Here is a 15,935-nt window from a genome sequence, read left to right as displayed (position 1 = left end):
TGGGATCCCGGCGTCTGTCCTTTGACAGCCGGGATCTCAACCGCCAGGATCCTGGCCGGATCCTATTTATACAGTTATTATATGAACGTTACAGCACTATTTGATAAAACAGGCTTTGTGCTACATATTAAATATTGATCCACCTAGACTGCAAGGTTGTTAGTGGGATATATAATCCGGTCATACAGCACTGTTGACCTGGGGCCAGAGATCTGTTAGAATATGGCACAGGTTCTCCTACTCGGTCCTCAGGACCCAACACGTTTCATGTTTTGCTGGTCACCTGTAGATTTTTAAATTGTGGTAGTTGGTGATACACAGCGCACCTGCTGGGTGACATGGAAAACGTGAACCACGTGGGGTCCTGAGGACAGAGTTTGAGAATCACTGGAATATGGAAAGTGAGCACATGTAAATTATGTTTGATCTGTGTAGAAGTAGTTGGCTAGAGGAAAGTTCTGCTGTGTGAGGTGGAGCATTCCACAGAGTGGGTGCAGCCTTAAAAAGGTCCAGGCAGGAAAAAGTCCTGTAATGGAAGCAGGTAATAGTGTGGATGAGAGACGCAGATCTTGTGAAGAGAGGAGAGGTCATGATGGGAAAAATTAAGCTATGTATAGCAATTGAGACCAATGATAAGCTTATGGAGGGGTAGGTGATAAGTAGCTAACACAGGATCTTCAGTTTTACCTTATAACTAAGAACTGCTTTAAATCTAGCAGCTGTCGGCTGTTGTAACCTCATGTGATATGTAGCTCTGCAATTATCTGCAGCCATTGATAGCCAGCAAGTGTATTTAAACAAAGGACCTTATTCAGCTTCAGTTGCAGTTTTGCTAATTTAGAAAAATTGCAAATGGCTACAGTTGCATGCTGGGGGCAACCCAGCACAGGGCAAGGCCATCCAGCATGCTAATGGACGCCAGTGATGCAGCCCCGCAAAACAAGGGTGGCCCCCGTCTGCACAGCCTGACTGCGAAAATGGCCTGGACCCGCCTGCGTTTCTGACGGCACCCCCCCTACCCCCTCCGCAATGCTGCGTTGCTGGCTCCGACCGCCCCACTAATGCCTCTGCATGACAGTCAGGCAGAGGCGTTCACATCAATGCATTGCCGTCGCATCTCCCGGGCCGTGTACGAGTAGAATATGCGATCGCACCAGCGATCCAACCGTAATAAGTCCCTCAGACCCATTTTTCTGCCTTACTGTAACTTAATGCAGATATCTAACTGAATAGCAAAAAATTGCTAAAAATAGTTTGTATCTGCCCCTGAGAAGTTACACCGGGTACGCAACATGTGGCTGCTGTAGAACTAAACATCCCTGCAAGCCCTGTCACAATTTTGGCATGCCCATAATACTGCAGGGCATGCTGGGATGTGTAGTTCCACAGCTGCTGGAGGGCCACATGTTAAATACCCCTGACTTACAGTACTGCAAATTTTATAGAGGTGCCTCAATAAATAAACAATACAATGGGTTGTTGTTTTGTTTTTTTTACAGGATTTAGATACCGTTCTGTTGAGTGATATCTGTGTCTGGAGATACTATAATTTTTCAGTACACCAGCATGATCCTTCCACATATGGTAGGTGACTCTGAGTCATATATATGATTTCACGTAACTTTATTTAAGGCTGTTTCCAGAATATTTATACAATACATGGAATGTGGAATGTAAAAGTATAAATACACATTTAAATACTCATTTACATATTTACAAACTAACCAGAACATCATTTATTTGTATCACTAAACTGGGAATTTTTCTCCACTTTCAAAAGTTTCATTTTGTTTATTTTGGCTGACTAAACACATATATGTATGTATGAAGAACGTCAGTGTTGTTGATGTGTAATACCCTCTATCAACCAGAAGGTGGCACTGTGTGCATTGCGATTGGAACCTACTGGAGAAAATCTAATCTGTATCCAACAGGGGTGTGGATCATTAGATCGACAGTGTCTAGGTCGCCCACTATAGGTCGATAGTCACTAGGTCGACAGGGTTTCTAGGTCGACAGGTCAAAAGGTCGACATTGGGGGGGGGGTTGTTTGTTTTTGGTGTTGTTTTCTTCGTAGAGTGACCGGGAACCCCAATTAGTGCACCGTGTCCCCTCACATGGCTCGCTTCGCTCGCCATACTTCGGGCAAGGTGCCTCGCTTTGCTCGGCACAGATTACCGTTCCAGTCGTAGTCCACGTGGATCGTTAAGTATGAAAAAGTAAAAACAAAAAAACAAAACAAACTCATGTCGACATTTTGACCTGTCGACCTAGAAACCATGTCGACCTAGTGACTGTCGACCTATAGTGGTCTGACCTAAACATTGTCGACCTTCAGACCGGATCCCATCCAACAGTACGGAGCTAGATGGGTGTTCTTATAAAAAAAGTAAATGTATTTCTCTGACGTCCTAGTGGATGCTGGGAACTCCGTAAGGACCATGGGGAATAGCGGCTCCGCAGGAGACTGGGCACAAAAGTAAAGCTTTAGGACTACCTGGTGTGCACTGGCTCCTCCCCCTATGACCCTCCTCCAAGCCTCAGTTAGATTTTTGTGCCCGAACGAGAAGGGTGCACACTAGGGGCTCTCCTGAGCTGCTTAGTGAAAAGTTTAGTTTTAGGTTTTTTATTTTCAGTGAGACCTGCTGGCAACAGGCTCACTGCATCGAGGGACTAAGGGGAGAAGAAGCGAACTCACCTGCGTGCAGAGTGGATTGGGCTTCTTAGGCTACTGGACACCATTAGCTCCAGAGGGATCGAACACAGGCCCAGCCATGGAGTCCGGTCCCAGAGCCGCGCCGCCGGCCCCCTTACAGAGCCAGAAGCAAGAAGAGGTCCGGAAAATCGGCGGCAGAAGACATCCTGTCTTCACCAAGGTAGCGCACAGCACTGCAGCTGTGCGCCATTGCTCCTCAGCACACTTCGGTCACTGAGGGTGCAGGGCGCTAGGGGGGGGCGCCCTGAGCAGCAATAAAAACACCTTGGCTGGCGAAAATACATCACATATAGCCCCCAGGGCTGTATGGATGAATTTTAACCCCTGCCAGATTACACTGAAAAACGGGAGAAAAGGCCGCCGAGAAAGGGGCGGAGCCTATCTCCTCAGCACACTGGCGCCATTTTCCCTCACAGCTCCGTTGGAGGGAAGCTCCCTGGCTCTCCCCTGCAGTCACTACACTACAGAAAGGGTTAAAAAAGAGAGGGGGGCACTAATTAGGCGCAGTATAAACAATACAGCAGCTATAAGGGGAAAAACACTTATATAAGGTTATCCCTGTATATATATATATATATATATATATATATATATATAGCGCTCTGGTGTGTGCTGGCAAACTCTCCCTCTGTCTCCCCAAAGGGCTAGTGGGGTCCTGTCCTCTATCAGAGCATTCCCTGTGTGTGTGCTGTGTGTCGGTACGTTTGTGTCGACATGTATGAGGAGGAAAATGATGTGGAGGCGGAGCAAATTGCCTGTAATAGGGATGTCACCCCCTAGGGGGTCGACACCTGAGTGGATAAACTGCTGGAAGGAATTACATACAGTGTCAGCTCTTTACAAAAGACAGTGATTGACATGAGACAGCCGGCTACTCAGCTTGTGCCTGTCCAGACGTCTCATAGGCCGTCAGGGGCTCTAAAGCGCCCGTTACCTCAGATGGCAAAGACAGACGCCGACACGGATACTGACTCCAGTGTCGACGGGGAAGAGACAAATATGACTTCCAGTAGGGCCACACGTTACATGATTGAGGCAATGGAAAATGTTTTACACATTTCTGATAATACGAGTACCACCAATAGGGGTATTATGTTCAGTGAGGAAAAACTACCTGTAGTTTTCCTGAATCTGAGAAATTAAATGAGGTGTGTGATGAAGCGTGGGTTTCCCCCGATAAAAAAACTGATAATTTCTAAAAAGTTATTGGCATATATCCTTTCCCGCCAGAGGTTAGGGTGCGTTGGGAAACACCCCCTAGGGGGGATAAAGCGCTCACACGCTTGTCAAAACTAGGGCTCTACCCTCTCCTGAGATGGCCGCCCTTAAGGATCCTGCTGATAGAAAGCAGGAGGGTATCCTAAAATGTATTTACACACATACTGGTGTTATACTGCGACCAGCAATCGCCTCAGCCTGGATGTGCAGTGCTGGGTTGGCGTGGTCGGATTCCCTGACTGAAAATATTGATACCCTAGATAGGGACAGTATATTATTGCCTGTAGAGCATTTAAAAGATGCATTTCTATATATGTGTGATGCACAGCGGGATATTTGCCGACTGGCATCAAGAGTAAGTGCGCTGTCCATTTCTGCCAGAAGAGGGTTATGGACACGACAGTGGTCAGGTGATGCGGATTCCAAATGGCATATGGAAGTATTGCCTTATAAAGGGGAGGAGTTATTTGGGGTCGGTCTTTCAGACCTGGTGGCCACGGCAACAGCTGGGAAATCCACGTTTTTACCCCAGGTCGCCTCTCAACATAATAAGACGCCGTATTATCAGGCGCAGTCCTTTCGTTCCCATAAGGGCACGTGGGCAAAAGGTTCCTCATTTCTGCCCCGTGACAGAGAGGGAAACGGCTGCAGAAATCAGCCAGTTCCCAGGAACAGAAGCCCTCCCCCGCCTCTGCCAAGCCCTCAGCATGACGCTGGGGCTTTACAAGCAGACAGGGAGGCAGTGTTGGAAGCCAATCACAAGCTGTATTCCCAGCAGGTGATAATTAAGGTACCCCTCCTGCAACAGGGAAAGGGGTATTACTCCACACTGTTGTGGTACCGAAGCCGGACGGCTCGGTGAGACCGATTTTAAATCTAAAATATTTGAACACTTACATACAGAGGTTCAAATTCAAGAGAAGGGGACTACATGGTGTCTCTGGACATCAAGGATGCTTACCTTCATGTCCAAATTTACCCTTCTCACCAAGGGTACCTCAGGTTTGTGGTACAGAACTGTCACTATCAGTTTCAGATGCTGCCGTTTGGATGGTCCACGGCACCCCGGTGATAGGAAATGATGATAGGAAGGGAGTTTTAGTTATCCCTTACTTGGACGATCTCCTGATAAGGGTAAGATCCTGGGAACAGTTGGAGGTCGGTGTAGCACTATCTCAGGTAGGGTTGCGACAGCACGATTGGATTCTCAATATTCCAAAATCGAGCTGGTTCCGACGACTCGTCTTCTGTTCCTAGGGATGATTCTGGACACAGTTCAGAAAAAGGTGTTTCTCCCGGAGGAGAGAGCCAGGGAGTTATCCGAGCTAGTCAGGAACCTCCTAAAACCGAACCAAGTCTCAGTGCATCAATGCACAAGGGTTCTGGGAAAAATGGTAGCTTCCTACGAAGAAAAGCCATTCGGCAGATTCCACGCAAGAACTTTCCAGTGGGACCTGCTGGACAAATGGTCCGGGTCGCATCTTAAGATGCATCAGCGGATAACCCGGTCACCAAGGACAAGGGTGTCCCTCCTGTGGTGGTTGCAGAGTGCTCATCTTCTAGAGGGCCGCAGGGTCGGCATTCAGGACTGGGTCCTGGTGACCACAGATGCCAGCCTGCGAGGCTGGGGAGCAGTCACACAGGGAAGAAATTTCCAGGGCTTATGGTCAAGACTGGAGACATCATTTCACATAAATATCCTGGAGCTAAGGGCCATTTACAATGCTCTCAGCTTAGCAAGACCTCTGCTTCAAGGTCAGCCGGTGTTGATCCAGTCGGACAACATCACGGCAGTCACCCATGTAAACAGACAGGGTGGCACAAGAAGCAGTCAATGGCAGAAGCTGCAAGGATTCTTCGCTGGGCGGAAAATCATGGGATAGCACTGTCAGCAGTATTCATTCCGGGAGTGGACAACTGGGAAGCAGACTTCCTCAGCAGGCACGGCCTCCACCCGGGAGAGTGGGGACTTCACCCAGAAGTCTTCCACATGATTGTAAACCATTGGGAAAAACCAAAGGTGGACATGATGGCGTCCTGCCTAAACAAAAAATTGGACAGGTATTGCGCCAGGTCAAGGGAACCTCAGGCAATAGCTGTGGACGCTCTGGTAACACCGTGGGTGTACCAGTCAGTGTATGTGTTCCCTCCTCTTCCTCTCATACCAAAAGTACTGAGAATTATAAGACGGAGGGGAGTAAGAACTATACTCGTGGCTCCGGATTGGCCAAGAAGGACTTGGTACCCGGAACTTCAAGAGATGCTCACGGAGGACCCGTGGCCTCTACCTCTCAGAAGGGACCTGCTCCAGCAAGGACCCTGTCTATTCCAAGACTTACCGCGGCTGCGTTTAACGGCAGGGCGGTTGAACGCCGGATCCTGAAGGAAAAAGGCATTCCGGATGAAGTCATCCCTACCCTGATCAAGCCAGGAAGGATGTAACCGCAAAGCATTATCACCGCATTTGGCGAAAATATGTTGCGGGGTGCGAGGCCAGTAAGGCCCCGATGGAGGAATTTTCAACTAGGTCGATTCCTGCATTTCCTGTAAACAGGAGTGTCTATGTGCCTAAAATTGGGGTCCATTAAGGTTCAAATTTCGGCCCTGTCAATTTTCTTCCAGAAAGAACTAACTTCAGTTCCTGAAGTTCAGACGTTTTGTAAAAGGGGTACTGCATATACTGCCTCCTTTTGTGCCTCCAGTGGCACCTTGGGATCTCAATGTAGTTTTGGGGTTCCTAAAGTCACATTGGTTTGAACCACTTGAATCTGTGGAGTTAAAATATCTCACATGGAAAGTGGTCATGTTGTTGGCCCTGGCCTCGGCCAGGCGCGTGTCAGAATTGGGGGCTTTATCCTGTAAAGGCCCTTATCTGATCTTCCAGACAGGGCGGAATTGAGGACTCATCCTCAATTTCTCCCTAAGCTGTTTTCAGCGTTTCACGTGAACCAGCCTATTGTGGTACCTGCGGCTACTAGGGACTTGGAGGACTCCAAGTCGCTGGACGTAGTCAGGGCCCTGAAAATATATGTTTCCAGGACGGCTGGAGTCAGAAAATCTGACTCGTTGTTTATCCTGTATGCACCCAACAAGCTGGGTGCTCCTGCTTCTAAGCAGACTATTGCTCGTTGGATTTGTAGCACAATTCAGCTTGCACATTCTGTGGCAGGCCTGCCACAGCCAAAATCTGTAAAAGCCCATTCCACACGGAAAGTGGGCTCATCTTGGGCGACTGCCCGAGGGGTCTCGGCTTTACAACTTTGCCGAGCAGCTACTTGGTCAGGGGCAAACACGTTTGCTAAATTCTACAAATTTGATACCCTGGCTGAGGAGGACCTGGAGTTCTCTCATTCGGTGCTGCAGAGTCATCCGCACTCTCCCGCCCGTTTGGGAGCTTTGGTATAATCCCCATGGTCCTTACGGAGTTCCCAGCATCCACTAGGACGTCAGAGAAAATAAGAATTTACTTACCGATAATTCTATTTCTCATAGTCCGTAGTGGATGCTGGGCGCCCATCCCAAGTGCGGATTGTCTGCAATACTTGTACATAGTTATTGTTACAAAAATCGGGTTATTGTGGTTGTGAGCCATCTTTCCAGAGGCTCCTCTGTTATCATGCTGTTAACTGGATTCAGATCACAGGTTGTACGGTGTGATCGGTGTGGCTGGTATGAGTCTTACCCGGGATTCATAAATCCTTCCTTATTGTGTACGCTCGTCCGGGCACAGTATCCTAACTGAGGCTTGGAGGAGGGTCATAGGGGGAGGAGCCAGTGCACACCAGGTAGTCCTAAAGCTTTACTTTTGTGCCCAGTCTCCTGCGGAGCCGCTATTCCCCATGGTCCTTACGGAGTTCCCAGCATCCACTACGGACTATGAGAAATAGAATTATCGGTAAGTAAATTCTTATTATTTGTCTGTTGATAGTTTGCATATAATGTGTCACACATTGAGTACTTATCATATATATAATTTATGAACAAGGGTGTGGCTATAGTAGGTACAGGGGGTGCAACTGCTATGGGGCCTGGGCCGCCTCCAGGGCCCAGCCCTCCCCCTGCACCCAGTTACAATGTTGGCAGATTCTCCTCTGTCTCTCGGTCATGGCCACACCTCCTCACAGCATCACACACACCCTCCGCCAATTATATAGTAAAGTATCTTATATTAGTTAAAATAGATAATTAAGTGAATGATGGTTAGTATATAATATTATAAACATGAAGTGTAAATTTGTAAAAATTATATTGGGGTAATCAGAGTTGATCGCAGCAGCAAATTTGATAGCAGTTGGGCAAAACCATGTGCAGTGCAGGTGGGTCAGATATTACATGTGCAGAGAGAGTTAGATTTGGGTGGGGTGTATTCAAACTGAAATCTAAATTGGCGTGTAAAAATAAAGCAGCCAGTATTTACCCTGCACAGAAACAAAATAACCCACCCAAATCTAACTCTCTCTGCACATGTTATATCTGCCTCCCCTGCAGTGCACATGGTTTTGCCCAACTGCTAACAAATTTGCTGCTGCGATCAACTCTGAATTACCCCCTTATTCTCCCTAATCCTACAAGTGTATGATATAAAGAAGAAGGCTATGATTTATGCCTATTATTATACTGTAGTCCAGCAATTCAGCTGACTCTATGTGGCTGATGATTACCCTGTGCCCAGAGCTGGAGCATGTGGCAGAACCGCAGTGTTAGGGAGTGTGATTGCCCTCATGGCCACCATTGATGAATGCATGCCCTACATTAAATACTGCACGGTCTGGGGGCCCTTTGGACATTTGCTACGGAGCCTCCATAGAGACCTATGAAGGCTCCATAGCAAAATGTCCACAGGGCCCCCCTACCGTGTGGTATTTAGTATTTAGCTATGCTCCTGTTTGTGAACATAATTCTGGTTATGTAAAAGCTTTGGCAGAATATTTGTTCCTTATCAGGGTAAAAAGGTACACTTGGTTTATAAATGATTTCATTGATATCTGTTTTATAGCTTTATTGAAGATGGGTGATATGTATTATTATGGTGCAAAGGATCAGCATAGAGAACTGGACCTGGCGATGAAGATGTACACACGGGCAGCATTGCAGGGTGATTCTCAGGTAATCACCTGTTCTCTCTGAGTGCCAGTGTCACCGTGACATTGCACCCACAGCTACGTGTTATCACATATTATTGCTGTCATTATCTCTATAATCCTTTTTTCTTCTAGGGATTTTTTAATTTAGCACAGTTGGTGCAGGAAGGATTTGCCATACCCCAGTACTTTCTGCAACACTTGAAAATTGAGACATCTGGGATCAGCGACAACCGCAGCCTTCTGATAGAGCTCTATGAAAGGTGCCATTTTCACACTATTAATATTTACTGTATGAACTGCTTTCATTTATGATTCTTTTTAACTGATTTTGTTTACAAAAAACAAACCCATAAATCCAGCACCAGTGCAGACTTATTGTTATATTTAAAATATAGATGTGACTTCATGCGCCATTCCTGCAGCCATGCCAAGCAGCCCCTCTCGGCGTGCCAGGTCTTGTGAGACTCCGTTACCTGAAAATGCGTCTTAGTCTCAGTGTGATGTGACTAAGACGCACCAGGAGACTACACTGATTAATTTTATAAGTGACACTTGCATAACTGGGTGCAACTGAGTCTGAAGCTCTATATGAAGTGCTACAGCGGCCGTATCTTTTTATCCATACCAAGTTCTGTTGTGCTACGTGTATAGACTCTGTTGCATACAGATGTTTAAGTGCCGCATATCGAAGTTATCAGCACAGTCTCTGGTATAGCCCAGTGGCATCACATAGAATAAAAAGACGCAAAAAATACACCCAGTGTCAGCAGACAGTACCCAGCGGTTCATCGTGCCAGGCATTTCACGCCACATGGCATATTGAGGTTAGGTGTATGAGAAAACATCTGTATAGTACTATACACTTTAGGTTAGAGCATAATGATAATTTAATCTGTTTAGCAAACAAGTTTGAGCAGTAGTGCATGCAGGGGGGGCTTCTGAGTACCCAGAAACCCCTCTAACAGATATTTTTTTTTCCCATTAACGGAGCCGCAGTCCGCGATTTAAGCCCCACCCCCTCACTCCATTTGGCTCTAAATATGCACAAATCATACAGCAAGGGGGAGGGTCCTAATCACGCTATGCACTCAGATCCCGAATCCATCAGTGACTGCAACTGCCTGGTGAGTTAAGGTGTGGGCTGGGTGCTGCAACTGTGTGTGTGTGTGTGTGTGTGTGTGTGTGTTTTTATATATATATATATATATATATATATATATATATATATATATATATCCATGTGTATATAATGGCACTCACTGTCCTTTTATCGACCACCGGGGTGCCCTCCTTCCATAGTATAGCAAGTGCTGGCTCTCTGGGATGGATTACTGCTCCTCTCCTCTATGCATAAAGAACCAGGCGGCACTCCACGGATTTAAATAAATGAAAAATGTATTCAAAATAAATCAAGCAATGACAAGCATAGTGGACACCAACGTTTCAACGCCTCCTGGGCGTTTTTGTCAAGGTGCTACGCTGTGTAGTGTAAAACAAAAACCAACTAACATTACAGTTGTATTTCCTTACCTTTTAAAGGGTGTATGAGTAAGACTGCCTCCCCTCCATGCCGGCGTCCTCCTGGGACCGGGAGCCGCGTCTCGCAGCAATTCCGGTTGGACGTAGTGGGCGTGATGACGTTCACCGCTGCGTCCTCTCTGATTGGCCTGCGTGCGCCAGCTCGCCGTTGCCAGGGGTACCGTTACTATGGAGACAGGGAGACAGAAACTGTTACAGTGCCGTGAATATACAATGGAGCAACCTTGCTCCATGATCAGTAATCTAATCAAGTGACTACCTTTCCAGTGCTACTGAGTATTACCACCACCAATTAAAAACAACATAGGAACGTACCATAGCACCCCTTATATGTTTTAAACTAAAGTCAGATATCACTTTCTAACTAACTGAATATCGGCACAGGGGTATCTAAAGACTACCCAATACCTCCAAAATTTCTGCTGGGCACATGCAATATACTATATCCACAGCTACTACCAACATATATATACAGACAAAGAAAATTTATATACACAATATACAAAACATATATATATATATATATATATATATATATATATAACTATACTGCGGAGTGCTAGCTTCTAAGTAAGACTGATCTATTCCTACTATACATTACTACTATAACACTTGCCCCCCATTCCTTTCATAGGTATACATTCCACTGAATTTGCTCATTCAGTCCATTGGGGGTCAGAGTGTCCAATTCATGAATCCACTTGGTTTCCTTTTGTGACAAAGTCTTCGCTCTGTCCCCCCCTCTACTCATTTTCGGCACGTGATCAATAATGGTATATTTAAGTTGGCTAAGTTGGTGGTTGTCCTGCTTGAAATGTCTCGCCACCGGCTGATCTTTGCCCTTTCCTTCCAAAGTGGCTCTTATCGCTGAGCGATGCAGGGCCATCCTCTCCCGGAAAGTCCTAGTGGTCTGACCCACATAGATCAAACCACATGGGCACACGATCGCATAAATCACAAAGGAAGACGTACACGTGACAAAATGATTAATCACATACTCCCTGGTTGTACGGGGGTGCTTGAATTTCTGTCCTGGGGTCATGAAGTTGCATGTTTCACACTTCAAGCATTTAAAACAGCCCTTTTTGTATATCACTTCTGGTTTCTTGGACACATCAAGTTTGACTACTAAGTCCTTGAGGTTTCGTCCCCTTTTATACGAGGGCATTATCGTTTTTCCTTTAAAACATGGCGTTTCCGGGTCCGTTGATACTAGGGGCCACAGGGCTTTGGTTGCCCTTGGAAGCACCAGGCTTGCTGTTGAGAATTCCGTAATCAGGGGAATTCTGTTTTCTGCTTGGGCTCTTTGGTGTGGTATGAGGAGAGATTCCCTAGGCTTGTTAAGAATTTCTTCCTTCAACTGTACCAGAGGTTTTTTAGGGTACCCTCTTTGAAGAAATCTATCCACAACATAGTCCAACGCTGGTTCTACTTTTTCTTTCCTACTCGTAATTCTTGCTGCCCTCATTAACTGTGATTTGGGCAAGCCCCTCTTTAGGGCCGGTGGGTGAAAACTGTTATGAAGTAGGAGTGTATTACGATCCGTTGGCTTGTTATACACATCGGTTACTATGTTGTTATTAATAATAGAAATCCTCACATCTAGGAAGTTTATCTCCGTGTAGCTCCAAACTGCTGTCAATTTCACTGGTGAGTTCTTCTTGCTTAGCCTATCCAACAATTCTTGAAGCTCTACGCCAGTGCCCCCCCAAATTAGGAGCAGATCATCTATGTATCTGCGATACATGCGTATGTGGCTGCTAGTAGAGGGGGAAGACCAGAAGAACTCTTTCTCTACCGCGAACATATATATGTTAGCGTACATTGCAGCCACGTTGGATCCAATAGCACACCCTGTGAGTTGTAGATAATATTGCCCGTTGTGCAGAAAATAGTTGTGCGTCAAGGTGAAGTGTAGTAACTCAAGAAACAGAGGGATATTCAAGGCTTGAAATTCATTTTCCTCCAGGACATTTTTCATTGCTTCCATCCCCGCCTCATGTGGGTTGATGGTATAGAGGCTTTTAACGTCCATGGTGCACAGTATTGTATTCAAGGGGACTTCTCCCAATTCCTTTAGGATACGCATCTCCTACTTTCAAGCCTTGAATATCCCTCTGTTTCTTGAGTTACTACACTTCACCTTGACGCACAATTATTTTCTACACAACGGCAATATTATCTACAACTCACAGGGTGTGCTATTGGATCCAACGTGGCTCCAATGTACGCTAACATATATATGTTCGCGGTAGAGAAAGAGTTCTTCTGGTCTTCCCCCTCTACTAGCAGCCACATACGCATGTATCGCAGATACATAGATGATCTGCTCCTAATTTGGGGGGGGCACTGGCGTAGAGCTTCAAGAATTGTTGGATAGGCTAAGCAAGAATAACTCACCAGTGAAACTGACAGCAGTTTGGAGCTACACGGAGATAAACTTCCTAGATGTGAGGATTTCTATTATTAATAACAACATAGTAACCAATGTGTATAACAAGCCAACGGATCGTAATACACTCCTACTTCATAACAGTTTTCACCCACCGGCCCTAAAGAGGGGCTTGCCCAAATCACGGTTAATGAGGGCAGCAAGAATTACGAGTAGGAAAGAAAAAGTAGAACCAGCGTTGGACTATGTTGTGGATAGATTTCTTCAAAGAGGGTACCCTAAAAAACCTCTGGTACAGTTGAAGGAAGAAATTCTTAACAAGCCTAGGGAATCTCTCCTCATACCACACCAAAGAGCCCAAGCAGAAAACAGAATTCCCCTGATTACGGAATTCTCAACAGCAAGCCTGGTGCTTCCAAGGGCAACCAAAGCCCTGTGGCCCTTAGTATCAACGGACCCGGAAACGCCATGTTTTAAAGGAAAAACGATAATGCCCTCGTATAAAAGGGGACGAAACAACAAGGACTTAGTAGTCAAACTTGATGTGTCCAAGAAACCAGAAGTGATACACAAAAAGGGCTGTTTTAAATGCTTGAAGTGTGAAACATGCAACTTCATGACCCCAGGACAGAAATTCAAGCACCCCCGTACAACCAGGGAGTATGTGATTAATCATTTTGTCACGTGTACGTCTTCCTTTGTGATTTATGCGATCGTATGCCCATGTGGTTTGATCTATGTGGGTCAGACCACTAGGACTTTCCGGGAGAGGATGGCCCTGCATCGCTCGGCGATAAGAGCCACTTTGGAAGAATAGGGCAAAGATCAGCCGGTGGCGAGACATTTCAAGCAGGCCAACCACCAACTTAGCCAACTTAAATATACCATTATTGATCACGTGCCGAAAATGAGTAGAGGGGGGGACAGAGCGAAGACTTTGTCACAAAAGGAAACCAAGTGGATTCATGAATTGGACACTCTGACCCCCAATGGACTGAATGAGCAAATTCAGTGGAATGTATACCTATGAAAGGAATGGGGGGCAAGTGTTATAGTAGTAATGTATAGTAGTAATAGATCAGTCTTACTTAGAAGCTAGCACTCCGCAGTATAGTTATATATATATATATATATATATATATATATATATATGTTTTGTATATTGTGTATATAAATTTTCTTTGTCTGTATATATATGTTGGTAGTAGCTGTGGATATAGTATAATGCATGTGCCCAGCAGAAATTTTGGAGGTATTGGGTAGTCTTTAGATACCCCTGTGCCGATATTCAGTTAGTTAGAAAGTGATATCTGACTTTAGTTTAAAACATATAAGGGGTGCTATGGTACGTTCCTATGTTGTTTTAATTGGTGGTGGTAATACTCAGTAGCACTGGAAAGGTAGTCACTTGATTAGATTACTGATCACGGAGCTAGGTTGCTCCATTGTTTATTCACGGCACTGTAACAGTTTCTGTCTCCATAGTAACGGTACCCTTGGTAACGGAGAGCTGGCGCACGCAGGCCAATCAGAGAGGACGCAGCGGTGAACGTCATCACGCCCGCTACGTCCAACCGGAAGGGCTGCGAGACGCGGCTCCCGGTCCCAGGAGGACGCCGGCATGGAGGGGAGGCAGTCTTACTCATACACCCTTTAAAAGGTAAGGAAATACAACTGTAATGTTAGTTGGTTTTTGTTTTACACTACACAGCGTAGCACCTTGACAAAAACGCCCAGGAGGCGTTGAAACGTTGGTGTCCACTATGCTTGTCATTGCTTGATTTATTTTGAATACATTTTTCATTTATTTAAATCCGTGGAGTGCCGCCTGGTTCTTTATGCATAGAGGAGAGGAGCAGTAATCCATCCCAGAGAGCCAGCACTTGCTATATATATATATATATATATATATATATTTCTCTGACGTCCTAGTGGATGCTGGGAACTCCGTAAGGACCATGGGGAATAGACGGGCTCCGCAGGAGACTGGGCACTCTAAAAAAAAAAGATCAGGTACTATCTGGTGTGCACTGGCTCCTCCCTCTATGCCCCTCCTCCAGACCTCAGTTAGAATCTGTGCCCGGCCAGAGCTGGGTGCTCCTAGTGGGCTCTCCTGAGCTTACTAGAAAAGAAAGTATTTATTAGGTTTTTTATTTTCAGTGAGTTTCTGCTGGCAACAGACTCACTGCTATGTGGGACTAAGGGGAGAGAAGCAAACCTACCTGCTTGCAGCTAGCTTGTGCTTCTTAGGCTACTGGACACCATTAGCTCCAGAGGGTTCGAACACAGGCACCTGTCCTCGATCGTCCGTTCCCGGAGCCGCGCCGCCGTCCCCCTTGCAGAGCCAGAAGAACAGAAGCTGGAAGACGTCGAAATCGGCGGCTGAAGACTCCTGTCTTCATTAAGGTAGCGCACAGCACCGCAGCTGTGCGCCATTGCTCCCAGCACACTTACACACTCCGGTCACTGTAGGGTGCAGGGCGCTGGGGGGGGGGGGCGCCCTGGGCTGCAATTGAGGTACCTTTGGCACAAAAACATACATATATACAGTCTAGCACTGTATATATGTAAAAACCCCCGCCATTATTTTACACTAAAAGCGGGACAGAAGCCCGCCACTGAGGGGGCGGGGCCTTCTTCCTCAGCACACCAGCGCCATTTTCCCTTCACAGCTCCGCTGGAAGCATGCTCCCCAGGCTCTCCCCTGCAGTATCCAGGTACAAGACGGGTTAAAAAGAGAGGGGGGCACATAAATTTAGGCGCAAATCAATACAAACAAGCAGCTATTGGGAAAATCACTTATTAGCAGTGTAAATCCCTGTGTTATATAGCGCTGTGGTGTGTGCTGGCATATTCTCTCTCTGTCTCCCCAAAGGACTTTGTGGGGTCCTGTCCTCAGTCTGAGCATTCCCTGTGTGTGCGCGGTGTGTCGGTACGGCTGTGTCGACATGTTTGATGAGGAAGGTTACGTGGAGGCGGAGCAAGG

At 46.3% G+C, this 15,935-nt stretch overlaps 1 protein-coding gene across 2 annotated transcripts in view; it reads left to right on the top strand.

Annotated features, from left to right (window-relative positions):
* Positions 1-15,935, top strand: part of SEL1L3 (SEL1L family member 3) — a 169,572-nt gene that overhangs the window by 131,249 nt on the left and 22,388 nt on the right. For both annotated transcript variants that reach the window (XM_063922085.1, XM_063922077.1), the window contains 3 exons: positions 1,500-1,584; positions 8,931-9,040; positions 9,151-9,278. In XM_063922085.1, the coding sequence (XP_063778155.1) occupies positions 1,500-1,584; positions 8,931-9,040; positions 9,151-9,278 (323 nt within the window). The remainder of the gene's footprint in view (positions 1-1,499; positions 1,585-8,930; positions 9,041-9,150; positions 9,279-15,935) is intronic.

This window comes from Pseudophryne corroboree, chromosome 1 (genome assembly GCF_028390025.1).
Source record: "Pseudophryne corroboree isolate aPseCor3 chromosome 1, aPseCor3.hap2, whole genome shotgun sequence".
Classification (NCBI taxonomy): Eukaryota; Metazoa; Chordata; class Amphibia; order Anura; family Myobatrachidae; genus Pseudophryne; species Pseudophryne corroboree.
This window is presented reverse-complemented; position numbering and strand designations above follow the sequence as displayed.